This window comes from Chironomus tepperi, unplaced genomic scaffold, assembly GCF_022539635.2.
Source record: "Chironomus tepperi strain 1889 unplaced genomic scaffold, CSIRO-AGI_Ctep_v1 contig_8, whole genome shotgun sequence".
Lineage (NCBI taxonomy): Eukaryota > Metazoa > Arthropoda > Insecta > Diptera > Chironomidae > Chironomus > Chironomus tepperi.
This window is the reverse complement of record NW_027226130.1, coordinates 35,474-63,403: the sequence shown is the minus strand read 5'-3', so window position 1 is coordinate 63,403 and position 27,930 is coordinate 35,474. Positions and strand designations below refer to the sequence as shown.

Genomic DNA, 27,930 nt, shown 5'->3' with positions numbered 1-27,930 from the left:
GCTGATGTTTCGCAGCGTACACTAGTGTGCCATGCAATACACAAGTTAGGTTCAAATCTGAAAATTCCTAATTCAAAATTCAAGTTCATGTTTGGATTGTTTGATATTAATAGCGATATGAGAGTCTTTATTAATTTATTAACTCCAAAAGTTATCAAAATATTAATCATGATTGTTGTCTTGGTGAAAATCAACCACTTAATCCACCACCTAGTGTGCCATCCCATATGGTTTGGAAAATACTGATCTAATCCATATTGTTAGTGATCCAGTCCATATACTCAGATACACGTGTATATAAACCTGAAAATATTTAACTAAATTATCTAAAGCAGAGCTGGAAGTCGACTTGGATTCTCTATCGAAATGTTGACTAAAGTCGACTTGATTCCATAAAAAATTCTCCTTAGCTTCAAACTGAAGTTTCTGAAGTTTCAGCTGATAACAATATCATACCTGGATGATTCTTTGTTCCACAATTGCTAGGTCCAAACGAAACCAAGCCAACTAACATGGTATATGGTAATGAGCCTGGCTTAACGACCTCTTTCATCAATGGTCCTCCGGAATCTCCTTTACTGTAAATGATCATGCTTAGTAGGATAAAAAAAAATGATTTAGGATTGTTTCTTACCAAGAATCCTTTCCTGGTTCACCACCAGCACATAGCTAGACATAAAGATGCAGTTAATAAAAGGATTAAGACTTGAGTATTCAGCTATCGTACCTGTTTATCCGTAATTTCAATATTCGATCTCCTGTAGACATTTTGACAGAAATCTTGTGAAGTTATAGTCACTCCAACCTTCATTTTTCGATCACTTCCCGTTTTATTCTCAGTTCGACCAAATCCAGCAACTTCCACGCCATGATTTGTCAAATCCATATTTCTGACATTTAAATCAATTGGCAAGCAAATTGGCTTTATAAATTTACTAAAAGTCACATCATGTTGTAGCTTGATTAAGGCTATGTCATGATTTTGTGCTCTTTTATGAGCAATATAATCTTCATGAACAATAACTTTATCAATTGGAATTTCCACATATGGATCATTGCATGTTTCATATTCATCACAATCGGGATTCGTTCTTATATCCCAATCACCAAGTCTTACTTGAGTAATACGGCCACCTCTGGGAAGTCGACTTTCACAATGTGCGGCAGTTAAGACGTAACGTTTGTTGATTAGAACTCCACCACAGTGGTTATCTGGAAATTATGGAAATGAGGTTGGGATCTAGTATTAAATTTAAGGTATACAATCTAGGGGTTTTAAGGTTTTGAATGACTTGGTAAAATACTAAAATGCGAATAATGGAGTCTGGGAAGAGAAAGGCAGTAGGGCCAGCGATAAAAAAGGAGTGGGATCAGGGACGGAAAAGGCAGCGGGGTCAGGAGAGAATAAAGAGAATGGGATCAAAGGCAGTGAGTCGGGGGAGAGAAAGGCATTGAAATCGGGGAGAGAAAGCCGGTGAAATCAAGGCGAGAAAAGCAGACGGGTCAGGAGTTGAGAAAGAAAGTGCGGTTAAGAGGGGAGAAAGGCAATGGGGTCAAACCAGAAAAGCAGTGGGTAGAAGGTCAGAAAGGCAGTAAGTAGTGGAAGAGAAAGGCAGAAGGGCCAGGGTTGAGAAAGGGAGTGGGATCAAGAAGAGAGATAGGCAGTGGATCAGGGAAGAGAGGAAGGCATTGGAATCAGGAGGGGAGAAAGGCAGTGATGTCTGGGTCAAAGGCACTAATGTTGGGAGAAATCAATGATTTTAGTGGGAGGGAAGAAAAGCAGTAGAGCCTGGGTTTGGGTCGAGGATGTATTGGTGTAACCTTCGTGTTACGTAATACGTGGATGACCCCTATGTAGTACAATGAAATTTAAAGCCTGTATGATTGTTATACGTGTCATATGCATGCCAAATCATCAAATGACCTTTAAATTTGAAAATAATACTTCTTAAACCTTAAACTTACATATTACACCATTCGCTTTTGTATACTGAACTTGAACAGTCCAAGGATATTCGTCAATTTCTGTTTCAACTCCTCCAAAAATCTAAAACAATTTCATAACAATTTGAACATCAATTCCTCAGTTAATTCACCAACTTACTCTTTCTGAGAACTGAATTCCACAATGTGGTGCTTTCGGCAGCAGTTCCTCTAAGTTAATTTTTTTAGCACAGCAGACATAAGCCATGCGATTCTCAACTTTACACTGTATTCTTCGAAAATATTCACTATCTTCTCTTGATAACCGATTGCCTTTTCTGAGAATTTCATTAACAGCGTCACACTCTCTGAATGGGATGCATGCTTCCTTGGTCGTGCATGTTGTATATTCTAAGAAAAATAGTAAACATGTTTTAAGGAAAAGGTGTTGTGTTGTGGTAGGTCATGGGTTTTTATGTCTTACGTTTGTCTGAATGTGCGCTTCTGCAGATGATTAATAGGAATGAGATTAATATGAATCTGGTCATCTTGCCGAAAATTCAAAGAAAGTAATACAAGCTTCAATGACACACGGCAATAAAAAAGGCGAAAAACCCAGCAAGTGAAAGTAGATTTAAATCAGCTGTTTCACTTCTTACTAACTCGAGTGTCATCAAGGAACTGATTGAAAAAATGCTGAGAAATGAGTTCCTTTATCAATCTATTTTCAGAATTTATTTTTGTGTAATTTTGCGAGAGAATATAGAATGAATTTCATGTCGCAGCTAGCATTCTCAATTGTTTATTAGGCTACATGATATAATACAAAACTACAGCCGGTTCGCATTCAAAATGCCTCAAAAAATATAATACTTTTTGGATAGAAACGAACATTTTTGATAAAGAGTTCAGAATTCTCCAAAGCGACACAAATGAAGTGCTCTGTCAAAGCTCTTTTATCAACAGCAATCAGAAGATGCCTCTGTTTTATGAACTGGCTCAGTTTTATGAACTGGGTGCGTTGTGATTGATAATCCATTGTCACACACCCTTTAGACCAGTGGCAATCTTTTTTTCGGCACACCTTGGTAGTATACCTCCTTTGAAACCGCTCTCGGCGCTCGGTTTCCAAAATTATTGATAACAAACTGGTTGCCCTACCACTGATTTAGACCAGCAATTGAAAGTGGGATCTGAACCATTTGCAAGCTCTGCATATTATCAGAACACGACTAAGTCATAAAACCGAATGGACCTTGTAATGGGCCGATTCACATTTCAGGTTCGCAAAATTTCGCAAAGAAAATCATCCAAATTCAAGTTATATCCTTGTATACCTAGCAATAGAGACGCATTATGTGCCAAAGACCACCAAACTGCATCCAACATATGAATTAAGCTTCTTATGGATTGTTTTTGCCTGACAAAAGTGTCTGCTTTGCAACTCTGTTCGATAATTAAATATGACCTGGGATCGAACCCAGAATCTTTAGGAGCAAGACCAACGCTCTACCATTTAGGTCACTGATACTATTATATCGGTTAATTGTTTTCAACTATTTTAATTATTAATTTACTACCTAACTGAAAATACCACAATGTGTGACAATCTCTAATGACTTTTTACTTACCCACATACATACAAAAATCGTAAACAGACATTGTTGTTGAAATACCATCATACAGAAGATTATATATTTACATAATTTAAATGCCAGAATTCCCCACGTCATCTTCTTCTTTTTTTGCATTAACTTTTTTGTACGAAAAAATAAAAGACGTCATAGCCATTTTATCATGAAGTTGAATTAGCTTGCTGATTTATTCGATCAGTTTTTACTGCGAAAAGTACGATTCACCGCATTGTGATGCTTGAAATGGTGTGTGATGCTTGGAATTCAATGAATATACCGGCATTGTATTCATGAGCATTGTATTCGTGAGTAGCACAAGATGATTTATTGCCCCGAAATCCGGTACCAGTTCGTCATGGTCAAAGCAGAGTCACGGTGAAATGGGGCTGGGTTTTTGGTCGATTAAGGCAGTGGTGGGCAACCTGAGTGCTGCCAAATTCCATGAACCGAATGCAGTGTGCGGTTTCGGTCGGAGCTTTCCATCAAGGTGTTTCGTGGTACAAAAAAGGTTGCAAATCACTGGATTAAGGGATTTGTTCGGATTCGGGCTTATAGTGCAATTGATAGTTAATAAGCAAGGGGCAGTTCACTTAGTACGTACTTAAAAATCGACTTTTTGACCCCTCAAGGGTCAGACACTTCAAAAGTACAGTACTGTACTTTCTGTACTTGCTAAATTTATGTGAAAGTACAGTAAGTACGGTACATTAAGTATAGTATTGTAAATTGGAGTGTCTTGGACTCACCATTCTCCCCCCACCTAACAGCGTTACGTAATAATTGAACGACCTTCCCAAGGTAAAAGTCATAGGATTTTCCAGCAATCCGCAATTTGTTATTCTTCCGCAGGTCATCGACTTTTGTAGCTTAAAAGTAAACAAAACAATAATTCATACTTTCTTGACCTTAAAAATCCAGTGGGAAATCCAACATCACTTTTATTTATTATATTAGCTGTTTATTCATTAAAAATTAGTATTACAGACTTAGCCTTTATGTATCTTAAATCTAAAGTAATTATTTGGTTTTAAGCAGCTTCTTAGTTAATATTTTCGACTATCCAATCCATATACTGTGACACTAACGTGTAAACTCCTAAAATATTGTAATTTATGAGATTAATGAGGTTTAAGAATATGTTAAGGCAGAGTTGGCAGGACTTTGGGAGTTTGGAATCTAAAAGTCCAAAAAGTCTGGATTCATAGAGTCTGGATCCACTTTTTTAATCGAGTTCAGTGGTGTCCGGACTTCATGGAGTCTGAATCCACCTTTTTCCATGAAGTCCAGAGGATACTAGACTTTAATGGAGTCGACTCAACTTTAAAGTCCTGCCAACTCCATGTTAAAGAGTACCTACCTGGATTATATTGAGTTGCACATCTTTCCGGTCCATATGATTGAATGCCGATTAATTGATAGTGTGGGAACTTTGAAGTTGGATAGATTCCTTCCTTCATTAATGAGCCACCAGAATCTGGATTACTAAAATGTCCAAAATTAGCACAAAACTCATCAAAATTTAGGTCATTTTCCTTACCAAAACTCCTTTTCCTCCTCAATTCCAGCACAAATCTATTGATAAATTTTTACATTTTAGTTCCAGTTTCATATTTTTTTTGGGATTTATCTAACCTGAGAACTTGTGACCATAGCTTTAGTTGCTGTATAGGTATCCTGTCTGCATCTATCATGATCCACAACATTCAAATAGTAAACTTTCTTTGTTAGACTTGAATTTGCATATTTTTCATTAAGTTGAAATCCGCTAACTTCCACGCTGTGTGATGTAAAATTCATTTGACCAATTCGAGGATCAATTGGCAGACAAATTGGCCTTACATATACTGTAAATTTCACATTATACTCCAGTTCCAACAGTGCAATGTCATTGTGCTGATTCAAAGAATACTTTTTGTAATTTGGATGTTCAATTACTTTTTTAACTGGAACGTCTACATATGGATCATTGCAAACTACTTCATTGATAAATTCCATACAATCTGGATTTGATCTTCTGTCCCATTCGCCGAGCCTAACATGTAATAATTTCCAATTTTTCGGAACTTTCGAATAGCAATGAGCAGCGGTAAGTACATGACGTTCGGTGATTAAGCTTCCTCCGCAGTGACTTTCTATAATTATGAGTTTTAAATTGGTTGAAATTATGGAAATAAGTTGTTTTAAGTTTATGAGAGCTGAGTAGCAGAAGTGGAATAGTCGATCAATGCAGCATGGTGTGGTATGGCATGGTTGTGTATGGCAACATAGGGTTCGGAAAAGATACACCATTGGTTAGTTGCACCACTGGTACAATACAGTGGCACACCTGGCATGACAAAGTGTTATGCCAATACCGTACCAATGATGCACCAGTAGCAGCAATGGTGACTGGCTGAACGGAATATTGGTTCGATGGAACGATGGGACGGTATAGGTCAACTGGTAGTATGGGAATATAGTACGAGATATGTGCGCATATACCGTACCTATACCACTACCATATCATCATAGCACTATATCCTACAACCAGTGTACTATTGCTACACCAGCAATCTTCGATTGGTACGGTATACGCATACTACTATGACATATCAGGTGTACCGTTATACCATACCAGTGGTGTTCTATTCCACACCGTAGCATGCCGTACCAACTTCGGAGAAATCGGCACCTGATCATTAAGATCGTAACCGACACCAAGTCAGTGTTATGCTGGCTTTTTGATCGATCAACTGATTCGTACTGTTCAGATAACATTGAAAAATGCAATCGTGTCGCAAAAAGCTACAATCTCATTTATAAATCAACTTACCAATTCTATTTCCAGGTTTAGAGTACATAATCATAGCTGTCCACGGATATTGATCGATGTAAGTGTCCTCTGATGTAGAATATATCTGGAAGTTATTAGATCAACATCAATTAAAGCTCTAAACCTTGAACTCAATATTAAACTCACTCTATCACTAAAGTACAGTCCACAATCCGGAGCCTGAGGAAGTCTGATGCTCACCTTCTGTTTCTTACAACAGAAGTGATGTACACGACGATAAAACTTACACAATTTTGTTCTTAGATATGCTTCCTCTTCATATGTAAAACGTCCTTTTTTAGTCATTTGATTGACTTCATCACATTCATTATGAATAATACATTCCTCATCCGATGAGCATGTAGCTAAACCAGCATCACCATATCTTGATGATACACGACGTGATTCCACTAAATTGTTAACAAGCAATACAGCACAAAGTAGTAAACAACAGATTATTTTTTCCATAATTTTTGGTCACGATTCCGTAATTAAATTTAATCTTTAACTTTAATTAAATGCGAGAAACGAGAAGTTAAGTATGTGATGTGAATCATTGAGTGAATGACGACGAACTAAATACATTTTTATTTGTTTTTATTTATTTTATTGTGAGGAAGAATCAGCAACAGAAAGAGAAATTTGTGAGTTTTACAGAAGCAAGTTTGCAAGTTAATTTAAATAACAGAGAGCATTAAGAGAGTAAAATGTTGAGAGATTCTCAATGTTTTGACGTGCTAAATATCAAACCTGTATATCAATTTTTTTGACGTGTTTTCCAACTCGTGTGTTGAAATTCCTCTTTTTGGATCCATAATATTGACGATTAATTCCTCAATAAATCCAATCTGACAGTTTTAAAGACACTAAGTAGGCGGTAGAGTTCGTGTGACTTCTTAATGTTCTTAATAACTTTATTGAATTGATTGATTCTTACGTTCTAGTTGAATTCGTTCAGTAAATGAAGAAATGAGCGATATAATCCCGATTAACTGTCAAATTAATATCTTTCCATGATGGATGGTGGACTTTTATACTTGTAAACCGTATCTCATGACTCAAGAGTCATCTGGAATTCCCAATTATTATTGAAAGCAATTGAAACCCGAGCGACACAAATTAAAAAGACTCCTCGGTCGAGTTTCAAAGCTGAATATTTTTGACCAGGTGGCGAAATAGCTTCATACTTCAACACCAATTTATTGTGATTCCGGCCAAGCAGTCATGGGTTCGAGACTCGGCAGGAGAAACTCTTTTACCTGTCTTTTTTTCGAATCATATGCAGTGAAAACGCAACTTACAGTAACTATTTGCAGGCTTATTTACTTCTTTTATTTCCTTGGCTAAAACGCATGGAGGCCTATTGCATCGTTTAAAGAACGTCTATAGACATCTCTACCTTTCGATAGATTCTGCCAATTTTGGATATTGAGAACTCTAGCGTCCTTTTCAACACAACCAATCCAGGACATTCTCGATCTTCCTCTTGATTATTTGCCATCAACAAAGCTTACTCTATATACTGGCATATCCTATGCTCGTTTGTTTACATGACCTGCCCATCTCAAGCGAAGACAATAATCTGACAATAGCTTCATCAAACGAGTGGTTCTGCTCCGACTATTAACTGTGTAGGTCTACTGAGGACAGAGGTCTGACGCACCTATGGTTGTTAAACAATCATTAGTTGCGAAACGCCCTAGCGCACAGCTGGGTCTCAATGATCTGAAAAGCTAAAGTGTTTTTAAAAGAGGCTTAGCGGAACTATGAAAGCTCCTTGGTGGAATCTTCTTCATTTGCGTTACTCGGTAAAAAAGCGTGTTAAATGCATTGAAATTGACTTTATTTTTTAAAAACTTATTCAAATACTTTTGTACAATAGAACAAAAATGTCGTCATTCCTTAGTATTTTCAATTATCCAGTCCATATATTCAGAGATTCGTACATAAACTCCTAAAATATAAATTATTACAAAACATATTTCTGGAAAATTAGGCTCTATAAATTACCTGGAGATTCAGGAGTTCCACATTTTTTTGCACCAAATGAGACCAGACCAACTTGTACATAATGTCCAAATTTAGAATTCGGAAAATTTCCAAACTTCATTAAAGGACTTCCAGAATCTCCGTTACTAAAATAGTATGAAATATTCATTAATTGCCCTGTCAGTTAACCGAAACAGTCCGAACAGCCCGAAAAGTCCGAGCATTTCAAATTGTCTGAACAGTCCGAACATTCCAAAATATCTGAACAACTCGGACTGGACGAACAGTCTGAACTGCCCGAACAACCCGATCAGCCCGGACAACCCTAATACCCTGACGGCACTGTGACGGATGATTTCGACCTAATCCTCATTGTGCTGCTCAAGTAAATGTCTTTATTTCAACTTACCATGAATCTTTTCCTTCATTACTCCCAGCACAGATCTGAAACAATTAGTAACACAAAGTATTAACCCAACAACTCAAATTATGCAGCTTCTAGCTCAATATTTACATGTTTTTCAGATATCAACACACCAGCTTTATTATAATCTGCTTGACATGCAGCTTGTGTTCGTCCTTCTAGTTCAACCTTCTTTTTAATTGGACTTGTAACTCCATTTTCTGTTAATCCATATCCAGCAACCTCTAAACTATGTGATGTAAAATCCATACTTCTAACCCTAGAATCAATTGGTAGACAAATTGGCTTAATCCATTCATTAAACTCAACTTTACGGTCTAATTTCAATAAAGCAATGTCATGATATTGAGCAACACCCTCAAAGTAATATTCTGGATGAATTTTAATTTCGGCGACAGGAACATCAACATATGGTTCATTGCAAAAACCATCATCACAATCAGGATTTGTTCTCAAGTCCCATTCGCCGAGTCTTACTTTAGATATCTTCCAATTATCCCTTACTATAACTTTACAATGTGCAGCGGTAAGGACATATTGATCATTTATTAAACTTCCTCCACAGAAATGTCCTAGAAGAGAATTAATATTGGGTACTGTTCGATTCTGGTGCTGCTGATGGTAGGTGGCAAAGGCCATTAGCTGACTGCAGTTAAAAGGTACCATCGGGTACCAGTGGGCACCGATTGCCATTGACACCTACTCTTTTGAGCTACATTTCATTGGCAATCACCGGCGACCGGTGACACCTTTTGACAGCAGTTGGCCGATGGACGATGACACCTTTCAACGGTAGACGGTTGGAAACCGTTAAACCAAACTGCCGGTGGCTCCATTGAATCGACAACCGTACGACTGTTGATGGCACCGTTGAGTCAGCGACCATCGAACAACTACCGATGGTTAACGATATTCGTCAGGCTTTTGCCGATTGCCTTCGGCTTCTGGCTTGATTAATTCTAATTCTTACCAATCTTATCAATTCCTTTTGAATATTGAATTAGAGCATACCATGGGAAATCATCGATGAAAGTATTTTCACCATTTACAATCTAGAAATGAATTGAATCAAGTTTCAAATAAATAAAATCAATTTAAGCAACTTACTCGATCACCAAAATGAACCCCACATTTAGGCGCTTCTGGAAGATGAGTAGGTTTGATATTGGATGTACAACAAAAGTAATTTAGACGATTAACAACATTGCAATGTTTAGATTGGAGATATGCTCTTTCTCGTGGAGTCCATCGACCTTTGGATGTTATATTTGTTACAGCTTCACATTGGTGTTGAGGAGTACAAACCTCTCCGGACGCACATGTATTGAATCCTTGAAAAAATATGATTATTTAGATGAATTATGGTGGAATGTTGATAGGGAGCATGACATACTTGACAACGTCTGATTTTGGGTTTATTTGGAGAGATTTTTTAGAGCATACCAATGAGTCGCGACACACAGGTTGTCCATCACTGTTCAATTGGGTAATTTTAGGTTAGGGTTATGAAAGGCTTAAGCCTGAACGATGGAGAAGGGGGACTAAACACTCTACGTTACTAGGAACGAAGGGTTATCTGGTTATGTCGTATTGATAAGTTATTTACATAAATAGACGGATCTAGAAGAGCATATGCTCAATAAGCTTTTTTACGGTACCAATGACCACGATCACTAATATACACTATTGTCCATGATTACTAGAATGCACAGAGCATGCTCAGTGAGTATATTCTTGTATTTTAAACTGTTATACTGAAATCCCTAGTTATTATTACATACGACAATAAACAATTTACTTACTTCTTTGTGATGTGACTCTTGAAATAGCAAGAAATATCAGCAGCACCACTAAATGTTTCATGCTATTTAACAATCAGCTTTAAAGCTTCCTAAAAATTCTTTTTAGATCTAAACAAAAACCTTTTTTTTTAAATCTACAACCACAATAAATGCTTTATTTTGTTGAACAACTTCCTTTTGAATGAACGATTAAAAATCTAATGAGAGAGTTTAATAAAAACATGATCAATTAATCAGTTGCTTTTGCTGTTTACATAATGTGCTGTATGTGCTGAGAAGTGATAATAAAGACAGTAAAATAATTCATTAAATCATTAAAGGTTTTGAAGGGTTTGAAGGGTTTAAAGTAAACTTTGACGGTTTTACGGTGGTAAGGCCGAATGGACAACGCTTATAGTCTAGGTGATGTGTAGTTCTATCTGCGAACCACCTATTCCGAATATCACATATCGGTTAATCGATCGAAAATCCTGAACCAAGCCGACGTATCTCTGGCATGATTTACACCGAATCCGACACCTTGCCAGAGTCACACTGGCTTGGTTCCAGCTTTTCGATCGATTGACCGACTTTTTATCGGATCTGGTATGAATTCAGCCCCATGTCAGAGTTACGCCGGCCGGGTTTTAGATATTTTAACCGACTTTTGCTGTTCGGATGCCTCGAAGTTATGATTATTATCAATAAATACTATATAGAGAGCATAATCACTGAACCGAAGAATACGAGGGAATTCCCGAAACTTTCTTATCGCTAGTAGATTGTGTTTCTCAATAAAAATGTGTTAAAACAAAGTTCAGATGATTAAGTATAGAAAATTTGATTATTTTCAGCTTGTAATCTGGAATTTAAATGACCTTTCTAATAAAAACTCAATGTTTATGGAGTCAAGTTGCTCATTTGTGGTTTGTTTATTTTATTAAAATAGGTACTTTATTGTTTTGTACACATGAAATCATCATTTTTATTTCTAATTAACTTCCGCGTGGAACATGGAAGGCATTTAACTAGTATTTTCAATAATCCAGTCCATATAGTCTGCAATACGAGTATAAATGCCTGAAAATAAGAAAGAATCATTAAATATGCTGACTGGGACAGTTCTAACATGAATTACCTGGTGTATCCGCTTTCCCACATTTACTTGGACCAAATGAAACTAATCCAACAGCCATGTAGTAAGCAATGTTCGAATTGGGGAACTTCTTGAACTTCATGAGTGGACCGCCGGAATCTCCATTGCTATAAAATAAAGGAATTGATCAATGGAATCTTATTTTAAGGATTATCAAGGCTTTTGAAGACTTTTGAAAATCAGATGCTGCAGATTCTCATTGGATATGAAGCAAATCAGGCAAATCCAGTGATACAAAGCTTTGAGCTTCTGACAGAACGTTTGGCACTTAAGGTCAACCAAAGCTCTATCAATAATCAACATCAGTCTTATCCAAAACGCATCGACTTACCATGAATCCTTTCCATCCTTTCCAAGAGCACAAATTTGACTATTTTTGATATCCACACCTTTCGAGTTATAGAAATTCCTGCAATCATCCTGTTTAACAACATCTAAATCCACCCTCAATTTAACCTGACTTTTAACATCAGTTTCAGTCATTCCATAACCAGTAACTTCTAAAGCTTGTGCTGTATAGTCGAGATCTCTAAGACTTTGATCGATTGGCAAGCAAATTGGTTTAATCCAGACAGTCGTTTTAACATCATGTTCTAATTTTAATAATGCAATGTCATTGTATTGAGCAGATCCGGTTTGACGATATTGTGGATGCATGATAATTTCAGCAACTGGAACTTCTACATATGGATCATTACACATTTCCTCATCATTTTCAAAATATTGACAGTCAGGATTTGATGATAAATCCCATTCACCAAGTCTAACATGCGATATTCTCCATCCAGTTGGAAGTTTATCATTGCAATGTGCAGCCGTGAGAACATAACGGTTGTTGATTAAGCTTCCACCACAAAATTGACCTGAAAGAATGATGTAAGAAATGAAGATAATTTAAAAAGGAATTAAAAATTATTGCCTCACCTTTCTTTCTATCTCCTGCTGAATATTCAATCATGGCAAACCATGGATATTCATCGATGTAAGTCGATTCACCGTTAACAATCTGTAAGGTCAATGAAATTATAACATATTCTATAAATGTTGAGAATTAATTGTTGTTTTATGGAGAAGATCAAGTGAAGTAGTCATTAAGGTGTTGTTCACTTCAAGTGAACTATCGTCCTACCGTCAATAGAAGGAGGTCTCCTAGTCTATAGAGGTAGGTCTCCTACCGTCTATAGAGGGAGGTCTCCTACCGTCTATAAAGGAGGTCTCCTACCGTCTATAGAGGAGGTCTCCTACCGTCTACAGAGGAGGTCTCCTACCGTCTATAAAGGAGGTCTCCTACCGTCTATAAAGGAGGTCTCCTACCGTCTATAAAGGAGGTCTCTACGCCTTCTAATTCCCTAAATCAACATCCCAACTTACATTATCACTAAAATAAATTCCACAATTTGGTGGTTCCGGTAAATTTATTTTTTGTGGTACTTTCGGTGGTTCTTTGGATTGAAAACCTGGACAGCAGAAGTAATTTAGTCGACTGATTTGATTGCAAAGTTTACTTTTGAGGTAAGCTCTTTCTTCTTGTGTAAGCCGGCCTTTTGACGTTAGATTTGTTACTGCTTCACATTCATAGTGTGGTACACATGACTCTCCGGCTGAACATTTGTTGATTCCTTTTGAACAAAGTAGATAGGAAAGTGATAAGATTGATTAAAGCTGTTGAAATTTGAAACATGAATGTATAGATTACAAAAAGGTATTAAAGTTTATAAATATAGAGTGACTATTAAAGGTGATGAACGCGAAATATATGCAGTTCTATGGTATATCTAGCTTATGTACCAACCTCATCTTCTCGCGGTGAAGGCCGTCAATCCAAATCTTATTGGAGGAATCAGCAAGCCGCCATCTTAATTACAAGCTAACAAACCCAAAAAAGAGCCGGTCTAAGGAGGACATAGATTGCAATTATCTGTACGACCAGCGAAGTAGGCAAGACACAAATTAAAGAGTCTTCGACAATACGTTTAAGGCTCCGCTAACTTACTTACTTCTTACTTCGCTGGCCGTACAGATCAATTGTGATCCATGACCTCCCTAAAATATCGCCTAAAACTAGCTTTATTACCGGCTACCGACTTTAGGCTCCACTAAAGCTCATCTATTGAAACCAAATGAAAGATACAAGCTTGTAGCATCCATAAGGCTGCCTAATTAAGCACGATAGTAGAGTTGTCAATTCTAATTAAAACTGAATTGTTTATAATCCCGGGATTTAGAACATTTAAGCAGAACAGACTGTGATAAGTCGACCTTAACTTGACATTTGTGTGCCTTGCCATGAAATTTTAGGTTTATCTTCAAACAACCGCAATCTGTTCCATTTAGGGAGCTTAAATTTGACTTAGCATGTATAATACTTTTGATTATTCCTGAAAAAATTTTAAATACTCACTTTGCTCAACTTCGCAGTAAATAAACGAAAAGTTAATCAGAACTAGACACACAATCAGTTTTTTCATGATTTTACTGTGTTTAAATCCACAGACAACTTGAAATTAAGGTAAATCAATAGATTCAGGATATTCTTAAATTTTTTAAATATTTTTATGGCCAATAAGTCTCAGGTAATTTTTTAAAATATATTTCTTGAGTCTTGCAACAAGTCACAAATAAAACTGAAGACTGACTGACTCTCATTAGACATCAAAAGACATCGTTCCAAACGAGTTTGACTTAATAACTGAGAAGTATGAGAATAACAGAGAGAATTATTGACATTATTTGCTCACGACAGGAGAGACAAAGTCTTAAACATGATAATTCAGCAATACAGTTGATGATCATCGTTATCTCCCACAAAAGGTTACAATCTGTATGACATGAGTGGGAAAATCCCAAACAAAATTGTATATTTATAATTTTTTATTACTTTCCAAGTAATTCCTCAATATGCTTTCTCGATGTCGGAACCGGGAAATTCCGTCCCGGTTCCGAAAATCTTCCGGTACCGGGATTTCGGGAGAGCATAGTAATAGCTATGACAATTTAAGGATGAAAGCAGTATGTTATAGGCAGAGGTGGAATAGACTCGGACTTAGGATGGAAAATTCGACTCGACCTCATCATCGTCAGATCATATCTGACTCTGGTAATAGGTTACCTTCAGCTTCTATAGGTTTAAACCATAAATACAATTTTAACAATTAAATTCCTAAAAATATATTGGAAATTCCATTTTATTATCAAAAATTTTTTATGTGTTAATTAATCAATATTGCTGTTTATCCAGTCAATGTATTCTGACACTCTGGTGTAAACTCCTGCAAAACATTTTAAACAATTAGACAATTTTTGACAATTTTTTAGACTTTGCAATATTCACCTGGAGCATCCTTAGTTCCACACTTTTTAGGTCCAAAAGATACAATGCCAACTAGTAAGTAGTAAGGATATTTTGAGTTGGGAAAGTTTCCATATCTCATGAGGGGCCCTCCTGAATCTCCATTGCTAAAGGATTCAAAATTATAATATAATTAACGTCATCTAAAGTGAGTCAGTCTCTATTTTCTAATAATTTAAGGCTCTAGTCCTGCATAGCATATCAGTTAATGTCTGACTGTATAGCTAATAGATCACATGATATATGCAAGCCTGGACTTTATTTTCAAATAATTGCTATTAAATTCAATTTAATTTACTAACCAACTGTCTCTTCCTTCTTCACCTCCAGCACAAATCTATAAAAATATTCAAACTTTTACTATAGTAAAATTACTTAATTGGACTTGATTATCTTACCTGCTTGCTTGTTATATTGACATTTTTTGGCTGATAATGCCTTTCACATTGACTGTTATCAATTCCATCCAAATCCAATCTTTGCTTAACATCACTTGCTGTTGAATTTTCAGTCTTACCAAATCCAGCAACTTCCAATGATAATTTCGTAAAATCCATACCACCAACACTGGAATCAAGTGGTAAACAAATTGGTATAATCCATTTTGTAAATTGAACGTCATTCTTTAATTTTAACAGTAAGATGTCGTTCGGTTGACTTTTTGACATTGGAACATATTCTGGATGAACGATAGCTTGAATGACATCAACATCCACGTACGGATCATTGCAAATTTTTTCATTATCAAAATCTTGACAATCAGGATCTGTTCTTGTGTCCCAATCACCAAGACGGACTCCAGTAAGTTTCCATGATGGCGGAATTCTTTGCTCACAATGTGCAGCGGAAGGACATAACGTTCGTTTATTAAGCTTCCACCACAGTGACTACCTGTAAAGGGATGATTATGGATAAGAAAAGGGTTGGAATTAAAAATAATGGCTATTTACCGATCCTATTGTTAGGTTTTGTATACAAAATTTTAGCAACCCATGGATATTCGTCGATCATCGTATCCTCTCCTCCATAAATCTATGATTTATCATACAAAACATTACACATAAACATTATCCTTCATTAACTTACTTTATCACCAAGATAGAATCCACATTTTGGTGCTTCTGGAAGTTTTGATGTTGTTGGAACTATTGTTCGAGCGCAACACACATGATATGCACGATTTTCAACCTTACAAACCTTACTTCTAAAATAATTTCTTTGATCTTGTGATAAATTTCCTTTTCTCGTTAGTTTTGTGAACTCTTCGCATTCGGTGTGAATTATGCATTCTTCGGTATCTGTGCATTTAGCAAAATCTAAGAGAATTTATATAAATTAATTAGATAATATGTCTTGATTTTGACAAATTTACGAGATAGAGAAAGGATTGAGATAAAGACGAGCCCAGCACATCTCAATCTCGGCTCAAGAATAATTTCCACAGACTTGGAAACTCCGGATTATAGGAAATTTCAAATACAAAATAGAAATACAGGGAAATACTTAGTGTATTACATTTAAAAATGCTTATTCCAACTATATTCTGGAATTTCTAGACTTTGCTCTTGTTAATGATTCGATTTCATATCCCGAAAGTCATAATACGATAAATTTCACTTTTTTGCCCCAAAAAGTGGACTTAAATCAACATTACGTAGCCATCAGGGCACGCTCATGTTTTTCTATCAATTCGGTGACATAAGAGCGCCCTAGTGACTTCATTGTCTTTAACTTTATAGACAATTAGACCCTATAAATCTGTAACTCAGTAGTGGAAACGATGTTGCAATACCGAAGCACTAACTTCATTACAATTTTATAACATGAGCAATTTTATGTCAAGAACTCATGCAGCCATGGTTAATACTTGCTAGGTTTAGCTGTTTTACATAAGCTTAGAGTTGAAAGGAAAACCAGGAGCAGTATGGTTCGATTCATTATGATAGACCTGAAAACAAATTTATAAATAATAAAAAACAATAACAATGTTATAAATAGCTAATTTACACTTAAATATGACTTATTAACTCAACCTATAGTTTTCTAGTTACTTAGATAAGAGGTTTTCAAAAAGTTTGTACATTACTGGATCTTAAACTACCATACAATATTTTGATGCTTTTCAAATATTAGCTTTTAACACAAAAACAAAGATCTTTAATTAAAATGTCTCAAAACTATAATGAGATTTCTATAAATCCTTAATTACATAAACCAATAGTCTTCCAGTGACGAAAAAACTCAAAATAATTTCATTTTTTGATGATTTATATTTTCAAACATTGCAAACTAACTAAATATCATTGTTAGCTGATGATTTATTAATCTTTAGCATCAAATCAGCTAATATTTATCACTAAACGGATTAAATAACTTAAATTTTATACTTTTTCTGACAAAATTTGTCAACACAAAATAAACTGAGAAGACCAATGAGGAAAAATTCGAAAATTTAAAAACCGTTAAAATTCTGTTCTTTCGGTATCTTAATTTTCATTTTAGTAATTATCGAAATTTGCCTTAAATAAATAGTTTTTAAGGTTTATTTTGATATTTAAATGTAAAACCAAGCTTTACTTGATATTTTGTAATTTTATAAAATTTTTGAAGGAATATAATGCCTAATTCTATACATAAATTGTAAATGCCTGAATTTACTAAAATTATTATTCAAATTAATCATCTAAACTCAAAACGACTTAAATTCTAAAAATTGGGTAATCAACAGCTCTTCAAGTAATTTTTTACAAAAATTAATACAAACTTTTCTTAATCTCAGCTGATTGCATGCAGCAATTATTATCTCTGACCTCCAGAGCAATAAATTTTTGTCAAAAACAAACTTAATCTATCAAGTTCGAGAGAAAAGAACCAACTGAAAGTAGAAAAAGGTGAAAGATTTAAATAAGAGAAATTTTTAAAGAATCTCAAATGAGTGAGTTTTAATCAAAAATCCAAAATTAAGCAAGAGAATCTACTCAATTGTCATAATCATTGAATTTAATGTTTAAATATGTGAGATTTAAATAAGATAGAGACAAATAGAGGCGGATTTCCAATAGAAGTTAACAAATCTATTCATGATGGAGACTCAGGGGTGTTGCCAGAAATTCTTTGATCATAGACAAGTCAAAATAAATTCGATTTTCTGCTCAATTTAGTGCATTTTACTAATGATCCAATCCATATAGTCAGAGACTCGAGTATACACATCTAAAAATACATTTTTGTGAATCATTTTAAAATTATTCAAGTAACTCAAAGTATTACCTGATGTAGATTTAGTACCACATGTTTTTAAATCATGAAGTTCCTTTGTCATCAATGCTCCTCCACTACTTCGTAACTAAGACTGATTGACTCATAGTAGACGGCAAAAGACTTCGTTTTAATTGAATTCAACCTAATAACTGAAAAGAATGAGAATTTCAGAGATATTTATTGACTTTATTTGTTCACGACAGGAGAGATAAATGTCTTAAATGTGATAATTCAGCAACGCATTCGACTACCACATGACCATCGTTATCTCCTACAAAAAGGTAATTTTCTTGTGATATTGGGAATTTCCCAAACACAAAAAAGTCTTAATAAGTTTTGAGTATTTCAAAGGAATGGCGATGATTTAAGGAGAACTTGATATTAGTGCAGTAAATCTGAGTGATGCAAATCATACATATGACGTCTACTTGTCTATTAAATGTAAGCAAAAGAAATTAAACAGATCCTTTAAAGATCTGAATAGGAATTTGAGTCTGGAAAGACCAAAAACTGCTAATGTGATTCAAAATAACAAAATTACTCATAATATACTAGAAATTCCCTACTAGACCTTTTATTTTCAGAAAAATGTGATAATTAAAATTAATTAGTGTTGCTGTTTATCCAGTCAATGTATTCTGACACTTTGGTGTAAACTCCTGCAAAGTATTTTAAACAATTAGATGATTTTTGACAATTTTTTAGACTTTGCAATATTCACCTGGAGCATCTTTAGTTCCACAATATTTAGGTCCAAAAGATACAATGCCAACCAGTAAGTAGTAAGGATATTTTGAGTTGGGAAAGTTTCCATATCTCATGAGGGGCCCTCCAGAGTCTCCAGCGCTAAATAATTTGAATTTATAATATAAATAACGTCATCTAAAGTGAGTCGGACTCTATTTTCTAATAATTTAAAGCTCAAGTACTGCATAGCATATGACTTAGTGTCTTCGGCTGTATACCTAACAGATCACCTGATATATGCAAGCCTGGACTTTATCTTCAAATAATTCCTATTAAATTCAATTTAATTTACTAACCAACTGTCTCTTCCTTCTTCACCTCCAGCACAAATCTATAAAAATATACAAATGTTAAAGTAAAATTACTTAATTAGACTTGATTATCTTACCTGCTTGTTTGTAATCATGGCTTTAAAATGCGTATTATAATAATTTGCACATCGATTGGTTTCTACTCCGTCTAAATCCAATATTTGCTTCACATCACTTTCTGTTCCATTTTCAGTCCTGCCGAATCCTGCAACTTCTAAGGTAAATTTAGTAAAATCCATACCACGAAAACTGGAATCAATTGGCAAGCAAATCGGTTGAATCCATTTTGTGTATTTTACGTCATTCTCTAATTTCAACAGCATGATGTCATTTGGGGAACTTGGCGACGATGAATCATATTCGGGATGAACGATAATTTTAACGACATTAATTTGCACGTATGGATCATTGCAGATCACTTCATTTTGAAATGTTTGACAATCGGGATTAGTTCTTGTGTCCCAATCACCAAGACGGACTGCAGTAAGTTTCAATCCTGGTGTAATTCTTCTATCACAATGTGCAGCGGATAGGACATAACGTTCGTTGATTAAGCTTCCACCACATCTACCTTCTGTATAGGAGAATGTTTTTCATTTAATAAATTGCTTGGAATTATAAACCATGGAGGATTTACCGATCTTATTGTTAGGTTTCCTATACATAATTTGAGCAATCCATGGATATTCGTCGATAGAGGTATCCTCTCCTCCAAAAATCTGTGATGAATCATACAAAGCATCACATATAATTATACCAAACTTTGCATTTCATGTACTTACTTTATCGCCAACATGAAATCCACAATTTGGTGCTGTGGGAAATTTTGATGTTGATAGACGTGGCACTGTAATTGTTGGAGCATTTTTTCGAGCACAACATACGTGAAGTTCACGGTTTACTATTTGACACATTTTACTTTCGAAATAACTCCTTTCAGCTGGTGTCAATCTTCCTTTTTTCGTTAGATTACTGAATTCATTGCACTCAGTGTGAACTCTACATTCTTCGTTACCTTTGCATGTTGTTAATTCTAAGAGAATTTACAAATATTAATTAAATAGGCATAGAATTCTCGGAACTAAGTAGTGAGTTTGCCAATGATTCACTTCAACTCAGTTACTGAGACGATGTTGTATTTTTAAGACCCAAAGCACTAAGATCTTTACAATTTAAGGACAATAGAACAATTGAATGTCATAAACTCATGTATTCGTGGTTAATACTTACTAGGTTGAGCTGTTTTACATACGTTTAGAGTTGAAATGAATACTAAGAACAGAATGCTTGCCTTCATTTTGCACTTTTGGTTTATTTTAATAAGTATATCCAATACAATCTATTAAACTCAACTGATTGCCTACAAAATCTTATTTTTAACCTTCTATGCTTTATTTTAATGTTCTAAGCTTGAGAGACAACAATCGACTGAAAGAATAAAAGGCAAACGATTTATTAACAAGTAAAGGTGTCAATTAATATCATCTCAATGAGCAAATTTTGATTTAGAATCTGAATTATGAGAAAAGATTTTTTCAGATAATATAAAAGACCATGGTAGGGTTGACAAATTGGCAGGACCTATCATTTATTAAGGTACACGAAAATGCAACCCTTTTAAAAACATTTAATTGATGTTGCTGTTTATCCAGTCAATGTATTCTGACACTCGAGTGTAAACACCTTCAAAATATTTTAAATAATTATTGAAAATTTTTTTAACTACAGAATATTTACCTGGAACTTCCTTAGTTCCACACTTAGGATGTCCCAAAGATACAATGCCAACCAGCAAGTAGTAAGGATAATTTGAATTAGGAAAGTTTCCATATCTCATGAGGGGTCCTCCTGAATCTCCATAGCTAAAAATTATGAAAATATTACTAATATTCCATGGTTTAACGTTCCTCGACACTTTTATTACATAGTAAGCTAAAAAATAAATATTTAATTTACTAACCAAGAGGAGTCTTTTCCTTTTTCACCTTCTGCACAAATCTATAAAATATAAAAATAAATTTAGCATACTAAAAATAACTAATTATCTTACCTGTTTGCTTGTTATATTGATTTTTTGTGACTCATAATACCATCCACATCGATCCACTCCGTCTAGTTCAATTTTTTTTTATTTCAGTTATATTTCCCATTGCAGTCTTACCAAATCCAGAAAATTCTAATGAAACGTTCGCAAAATTCATACCACGAAAACTGGAATCAATTGGCAAACAAATTGGAATAATCCATTTTGTAAATTGAACATCATTTTTAATTTTAACAGCATGATGTCGTTATGTAAATTTTTGGACTTTTCAACGTACTCTGGATGAACGATTGCTTGAATGACATCAACATCAACGTACGGATCATTGCAAATCACTTCATTTTTCAATGTTTGACAATCAGGATTTGTCCTTGTGTCCCAATCACCAAAACGTACTGCTGTAAGTTTCCATGTTGCTGGAATCTGTTTTTCACATTGTGCTGCGGACAGGACATAACGTTCGTTTATTAAGATTCCACCACAGTGACTACCTGTAAAGGAGGATGATTATGGATGAGAAAAGTGTTGGAATAAAACATAATGGCTATTTACCAATCCTATTATTAGGTTTTGTATACAAAATTTGAGCAACCCATGGATAATCGTCGATCATCGTATCCTCTCCTCCATAAATCTGTGAAAAATCATACAAAACATTACACATAATTATACAGACTTTATACTTCATTAACTTACTTTATCACCAAGATAGAACCCACATTTTGGTGCTTCTGGAAGTTTTGAAACCGATTGTAATGTTGGTTTTTGAATTATTGTGATAACTATAAAATAAATTTTGATTTTATAAAAAAAATTAAAGTTCAGGTTAAAGTTAAAGCTTACCAGAAATAGGGTTTATATATCGACTGAAACATGATGCTAATTTTAGTTTCATTTCCATTTTCTTGATTGAAGTAGTTTCATCGCAAGTATTTTCTGCCATTTTTAGGTTAGAAATGTCACAATTTTGGATGAATTGTTCATCAATTGCGATAATTTGATTCCTTGAAAGATCGACAATATCAAGATGAACATTTCTAGGAAATGATGCAGCATGTATAATGGTTAATTTATTCTTTTGAATAAAAAAATGCTTTAATTTGTCCAAATTGCTAAAAACTCCTTCCGATAATTCCGTGATTTCATTGTTATTAAGATTTAACTTCTTCAACTTTTTTAAATTTTTGAACAACATCCGATCTAGAACTTTTAAGTTATTGGATGCCAAGTTGAGTTCTTCCAAATTCACAATGTTATTGAAGGTATTACTTGAAATTTGATCAATTTTGTTATTGGATAAATCCATTATTTGTAGCTCCAAAAGATTTGATAAAAAATTATTCGGTATTCGTTTGATCAAATTTGAGGTTATATAGAGTTTTTTCATCCTTTTATTTTCAGCCAACAGATTTTCGGGAAGTTTTTCGATTCTATTCATGTGGAACTGTAATATCTTCAAATTTTTGCATTGTATCAACGAATCGTTTTCAATGGTTTCAATATGATATGATCTACTCATATCAATTATTTCTAATTTCGGAAACTTATTGCAAAATGTATTGGGAAATGTTGTGAGGTAGTTGTTGAATTTCGATAGAATGTTTATTATGCTAACTTTATTGTCATCGCCGTCATTTCTATGGGATCCAAAAATTTTATTTACTCTCGCTACTTGGACATCTATATCCAAACTACATTTATAGCCAGTACTTGGTTCTAAAATCAACTCATTCTGATATTTTGTAACATGCTCGTATGTACACAAAGCGTCACCACCTAAGTAGATTGGAATGCATTAATGTAAGTACAGCTATAATTAAAACGTAATTAAATTAAAATTCAACTTACGTTTCAAAAGAGAAATTGAAGTTCTGAAAATGAAAAACATTCAATAAAATCTTATAAATATCAAATATTAAAAAATTCTAACTTAGAAATATATTGATAATCCATTATTGCTGCTTTATCCACAATCCAATCGAAAAACTTGATAACATTTGTAAAAATTGCATAATTGTAAACATCGCAGTTATTATTAGTGTAGAGCGATGCAGATACGATACCACGAAGATAATAAATGCCTGAATACTCAGCAAATAATCCATTTCCACTATCACCTAAACATACACCAGATCCTTCTCGACTGCCACCACAAAATGATCGATTGCTCGCTATTTTCACTAAGAACTCATTCGAATAAAAACATTCTTCATTACTAGGCTCAATTGGTATTAAAACAGACTTCAAAACGTTTTCACTATATGAATTTCTTTCACTTTTGCCATATCCGACAGTGTATCCATTCCAAATTCTAGTTAAAAATGAATAAGGGTGGATCAAGCATATTGGCTGAATATATCGATTAAAACACAAATTATCAACTAATGTTAGCATTGCAATATCAGCATCAAAAGATGAAGAGCTTGGGTTCCAATCATCATGAATATCAATCCTTTCAACACCAACTGAAAATCTTCCTCTCTCGAAAGTAATGTTGAGATTGTGACCACCAACGACGACGATAATTTCACGCGATAGTAATTCATATAGATTGTCTTTTCCAAGAACGCAATGAGCGGCTGTGGTTAATTAAATAAGATTATTTAATATATATTACGTGTTAAGCATATCATACCTGTTAGCACTTTATTTTTTGACACAATAGTTCCTCCGCAAAAGACAGATCCGTCATTTTTGACCAATGCAGCGCTCCTAAAATTGTTTAAAATGTCTTTAAAAAAAAATGAAAATAATAAGTTATAGACTAACTTAAATCAAATAACCATTAACTAAGCTTCTATGAGATACTATCATGGTACTGATATATAGTTTAATATCTTAATTTTGTTATTTTTATTGAAAAAACTTTAAAAACACCAAGGAATGAAAACTTTGTGGTATGTCAAAGAATTGGATTTATCAAGTTTTCATACAAAACAAGCTTTGGACGAATTATTGGGTGCATTTAATAATTTTTCCAATATTTCTTAAATTTGAATGTAACAAAAAAATAATCTTTTTGAACTTGATGTTTATTTTCATTTAATCATTGGTCTTCCCCAGTTTTATTTGAATTGCACGCACCTTATCTTTCGTTATCATAAAAATAGATTTGCTACAGTAGAACGTTTTAAATTTATGCAAAATTACTCACCAAGGAAAAGATCCGCGTATAGCGTAGTTTCCTCCAACAATATTTCCACGACCTATTTGAACTTTTCCGCACGTTTCCTAAAACTAAAATTTTTGTCAGTTATTTTAAGATGAATTTCGACTTATTAGAGTATAATCTTACCATAAAAACATATTAAAAATTAATCACCAAAATAATTAGTAAAGACGTGGCCACTCGTGACCGGTTGTAGCTCATTTTCGTATGTAAAACGCACGTACGGACATGTCGAAATTAACCGTTATTTTTCGTTTGAATTTCAAAATAACCGTCAAATTTTCACTAATTTTAGTCAATTTTCACTGAATTACAAGGTTTCATTGAACAAATCTTGTTTGTAGATCAATCTTTAGTTAAAATAGATGGTTAATAATGTTAAAATTAGACAAAAATATGCAAAAAATTCCAAATTCGACGCAAGGTCGACTTTTTTCGACACTGAAATGTCCATAGCATGGTAAAACGTAAGAAATTGTTTGAAAAAAGTTAATTTAATTAGCCTTCCGGAGTCATCTATCCAAGTTAAAACACACAATAAGCAAAAATCGCATTAAAAATACTTAAACTGGTAGAGTAATTGAGCGACACACGGACGGACAAAGAGCGGACAATAGCGTCTTTTCATGCTAAGAAAATGCACTAAAAAAGATTTTATTAAAAAAGTCATTATTTTATCACATACACCTGTTATTAATGCACAAATTCGCGTTTGAAAATTTGAAAGATCACAAATTATTAATAAATACAAAAAATCAATTATTTTATATTTCATTTTTGTAGGTTTGAACTCTTTAAAAGTTCATAAAGAACTGATAATAGTAAATAAAATGAGATTTTCATAAATTAAAAAATCCTTTTACATCTCTATTAAAAGAGTAAAAACTTAAAAAAAAGACTCGTTTGACTCAATTACTGAGAATCGTGAGAATTTCAGAGAGAATTATTCAAATTATTTTTCCATGAAAGGAGAGACAAGAATCTTAAGCATGATAACTCATCTGCACATTCGTTATCTCCTACAAAAGTTTACTGTCCACATTGTATTGGGAATATCCCAGTGATGCGATAATCTAATAATTCATCATCATTTTCAGAACATGGACTTGATCTTATTATACTGAAACTGAGTGAAGCAAGTCAAGGAGACTACGACTTTTTATTCTAGAAAAAATTTTATTTGACAATTTGATTAATTGGTGTTGCTGTTTATCCAGTCAATGTATTCTGACACTCGGGTGTAAACTCCTGTAAAATATTTTAAATAATTAGATGATTGTTGACAATTTTTTGACTTTGCAATATTCACCTGGTGCATCCTTAGTTCCACAATTTGTAGGACCGTAAGATACAATACCAACCAATACGTAGTAAGGAAAATCTGAATCAGGAAAGTATCCATATCTCATGAGGGGTCCTCCCGAGTCTCCATTGCTAAAAAATTATGAATATATAATGTAAATGACAACATCTGAAGTAAGTCAGTCTCTATTTTCGAATAATTTAAAGCTCAAGTGCTACATAGCATATGACTTAGTGTCTTCGGATGTAAACCTAACATATCGCTCGATACATGCAAGCCTGCACTTAATCTTCCAATAATTCCTATTAAATTTGTTCTAATCTACTAACCAACTGTCTCTTCCTTCTTCACCTCCAGCACAAATCTATAAAAAACATGTACAAATATAGAAACAACAGCTTTTACTTTAGTAAAATGACTAATTATCTTACTTGCTTTCTTGTTATTAGTGCATTATATCGCGCATAATAATTTGCGCATAGATTGTCATCAACTCCGTCTAAATCCAATCTTTGCTTAACATAACTTGCGATGGAATATTCAGTCATACCAAATCCTGCAATTTCCAAGGTAAATTTAGTAAAATCCATCCCTCGAAAACTGGAATCAAGTGACAAACAAATCGGTTGAATCCATTTTGTGTATTGAACGTCATTTTCTAATTTTAACAGCATAATGTCATTTTGGGAAGTTTTTGATCTTGGATCATATTCAGGATGAACAATAATTTCAATGACATTAACTTGGACGTACGGATCATTGCAGATTACTTCATTTAATAATGATTCACAATCGGGATTTGTTCTTGTGTCCCAATCACCAAGACGGACTGCCGTAATTTTCCATGATCCCGGTCCCTGTTTATTGCAATGTGCAGCAGACAGGACAAAACGTTCGTTGATTAAGCTTCCACCGCAACCACTTTCTATAAATGAGGATGTTTTTATTTAAGAGAATACTTGGAATTATATACAATTAGATTATTGGTTATTTACCGATATTTTCCCTAGGTTTCGTATACATAATTTGAGCAATCCATGGATATTCGTTTATAGAAGTATCCTCTCCTCCATAAATCTATGATTAATCTTACAAAGCATTACAAATAAATATACAAATGTTATACTTTCTATCCTTACTTTATCACTAACATAGTGTCCACATTTTGGTGCTGTTGGAAATTTTGAGGTTGACAAACGTTGTACTGTAATTGTTGGAACATTTCTTCGAGCACAACATACGTGATATACACGATTTACTATTTGACATATTTTACTTTCGAAATAACTTCTTTCAGCTGGTGTCAATCTTCCTTTTTTTGTTAGATTACTGATCTCGTCGCACTCAGTGTGAACTATACATTCTTCGTTATCTGTGCATGTCGCTAAATCTAAGAGAATTTTTTTTATATAGCCATAATATAAAGCATTATTGAAAAATGTCAAGTGTCATGAAGACAGATTTTGTCTCAATGGATTTTTGTTCTTTCTTATGGAAAGAACTCTCTGCACATTGTCAGACTCAGGGTATATTTTGGATATATTAATGCAGTGTACCTTGCCACAATTTGTGCGACAACAAATTACACAAGCTAAGTTCAATTGACTACAACAGCGAAAATTCATCCGAATTCAACTAGACTTGGTCTGGGATCAAACCTGAGATCTTATGGACAACTGCCAGACTTTCTAACCATTTAGACCACTGGCGCTTTTTCGCTGCTGCACATCGAAGCACTAACGTAATTATAATTCAATAATAGCTAAGCAATTTTATGACAAGAACTCATGTAGCCATGGTTAATACTTACTAGGTGTAGCTGTTTTACAAAAGCTTAGAATTGAAATAAATACTAAGAACAGAATGATTGTCTTCATTTTAATTGACTAGAAGTTAGAATATTTATCGAAATATCCGAGCGGCACAAAGCACCGAATTTTAATGTTTCAAGCTTGAGAGACAACAATCGACTGAAAAAATAAAAAGGTGTCGATTTAAAGCATCTCATTGAGCGAGTTTAATTTAAA

General features: G+C 34.2%; 5 protein-coding genes across 5 annotated transcripts; all 5 read right to left on the bottom strand.

The window, feature by feature from the left end:
- Positions 1 to 96: 96 nt before the first annotated feature.
- LOC139100120 (uncharacterized) lies at positions 97 to 27,875 on the bottom strand. The gene is given in 32 exon segments (XM_070652726.1): positions 97 to 303; positions 457 to 578; positions 635 to 669; positions 728 to 1,212; positions 1,966 to 2,047; positions 2,105 to 2,334; positions 11,593 to 11,643; positions 11,702 to 11,826; positions 12,051 to 12,582; positions 12,644 to 12,725; positions 13,091 to 13,338; positions 16,019 to 16,100; positions 16,155 to 16,384; positions 21,125 to 21,249; positions 21,348 to 21,385; positions 21,517 to 21,656; positions 21,659 to 21,922; positions 21,984 to 22,065; positions 22,128 to 22,213; positions 22,275 to 23,207; positions 23,280 to 23,302; positions 23,362 to 24,010; positions 24,067 to 24,143; positions 24,586 to 24,662; positions 25,286 to 25,398; positions 25,807 to 25,848; positions 25,910 to 26,034; positions 26,233 to 26,267; positions 26,335 to 26,828; positions 26,899 to 26,980; positions 27,043 to 27,293; positions 27,714 to 27,875. Coding segments are annotated over 32 exon segments (6,063 nt in total). The 5' UTR covers positions 27,781 to 27,875; the 3' UTR covers positions 97 to 247.
- Positions 4,494 to 6,929, bottom strand: LOC139101033 (CLIP domain-containing serine protease B4-like). Its single transcript, XM_070653899.1, has 6 exons — positions 6,517 to 6,929; positions 6,370 to 6,454; positions 5,190 to 5,689; positions 5,095 to 5,129; positions 4,915 to 5,039; positions 4,494 to 4,652 (listed from the first exon to the last, which is right to left on the bottom strand). Exons 1-6 carry the CDS (start codon positions 6,835 to 6,837, stop codon positions 4,597 to 4,599), a joined length of 1,122 nt encoding a protein of 373 aa, XP_070510000.1. The 5' UTR covers positions 6,838 to 6,929; the 3' UTR covers positions 4,494 to 4,596.
- Positions 8,196 to 10,766, bottom strand: LOC139101052 (CLIP domain-containing serine protease B4-like). The gene is made up of 7 exons (XM_070653920.1): positions 10,585 to 10,766; positions 9,890 to 10,113; positions 9,753 to 9,834; positions 8,873 to 9,354; positions 8,768 to 8,802; positions 8,380 to 8,504; positions 8,196 to 8,323 (listed from the first exon to the last, which is right to left on the bottom strand). Exons 1-7 carry the CDS (start codon positions 10,643 to 10,645, stop codon positions 8,265 to 8,267), a joined length of 1,068 nt encoding a protein of 355 aa, XP_070510021.1. The 5' UTR covers positions 10,646 to 10,766; the 3' UTR covers positions 8,196 to 8,264.
- LOC139101061 (serine protease easter-like) lies at positions 14,872 to 17,951 on the bottom strand. The gene is made up of 8 exons (XM_070653932.1): positions 17,833 to 17,951; positions 16,940 to 17,016; positions 16,155 to 16,384; positions 16,019 to 16,100; positions 15,467 to 15,959; positions 15,371 to 15,405; positions 15,051 to 15,175; positions 14,872 to 14,988 (listed from the first exon to the last, which is right to left on the bottom strand). The coding sequence occupies exons 5-8, from the start codon at positions 15,734 to 15,736 to the stop codon at positions 14,933 to 14,935; spliced, it is 486 nt and encodes a 161-aa protein (XP_070510033.1). The 5' UTR covers positions 15,737 to 15,959; positions 16,019 to 16,100; positions 16,155 to 16,384; positions 16,940 to 17,016; positions 17,833 to 17,951; the 3' UTR covers positions 14,872 to 14,932.
- LOC139101044 (melanization protease 1-like) lies at positions 18,879 to 21,065 on the bottom strand. The gene is made up of 7 exons (XM_070653907.1): positions 20,618 to 21,065; positions 20,170 to 20,420; positions 20,025 to 20,106; positions 19,465 to 19,961; positions 19,373 to 19,407; positions 19,051 to 19,175; positions 18,879 to 18,988 (listed from the first exon to the last, which is right to left on the bottom strand). The coding sequence occupies exons 1-7, from the start codon at positions 20,682 to 20,684 to the stop codon at positions 18,933 to 18,935; spliced, it is 1,113 nt and encodes a 370-aa protein (XP_070510008.1). The 5' UTR covers positions 20,685 to 21,065; the 3' UTR covers positions 18,879 to 18,932.
- Positions 27,876 to 27,930: the final 55 nt, after the last annotated feature.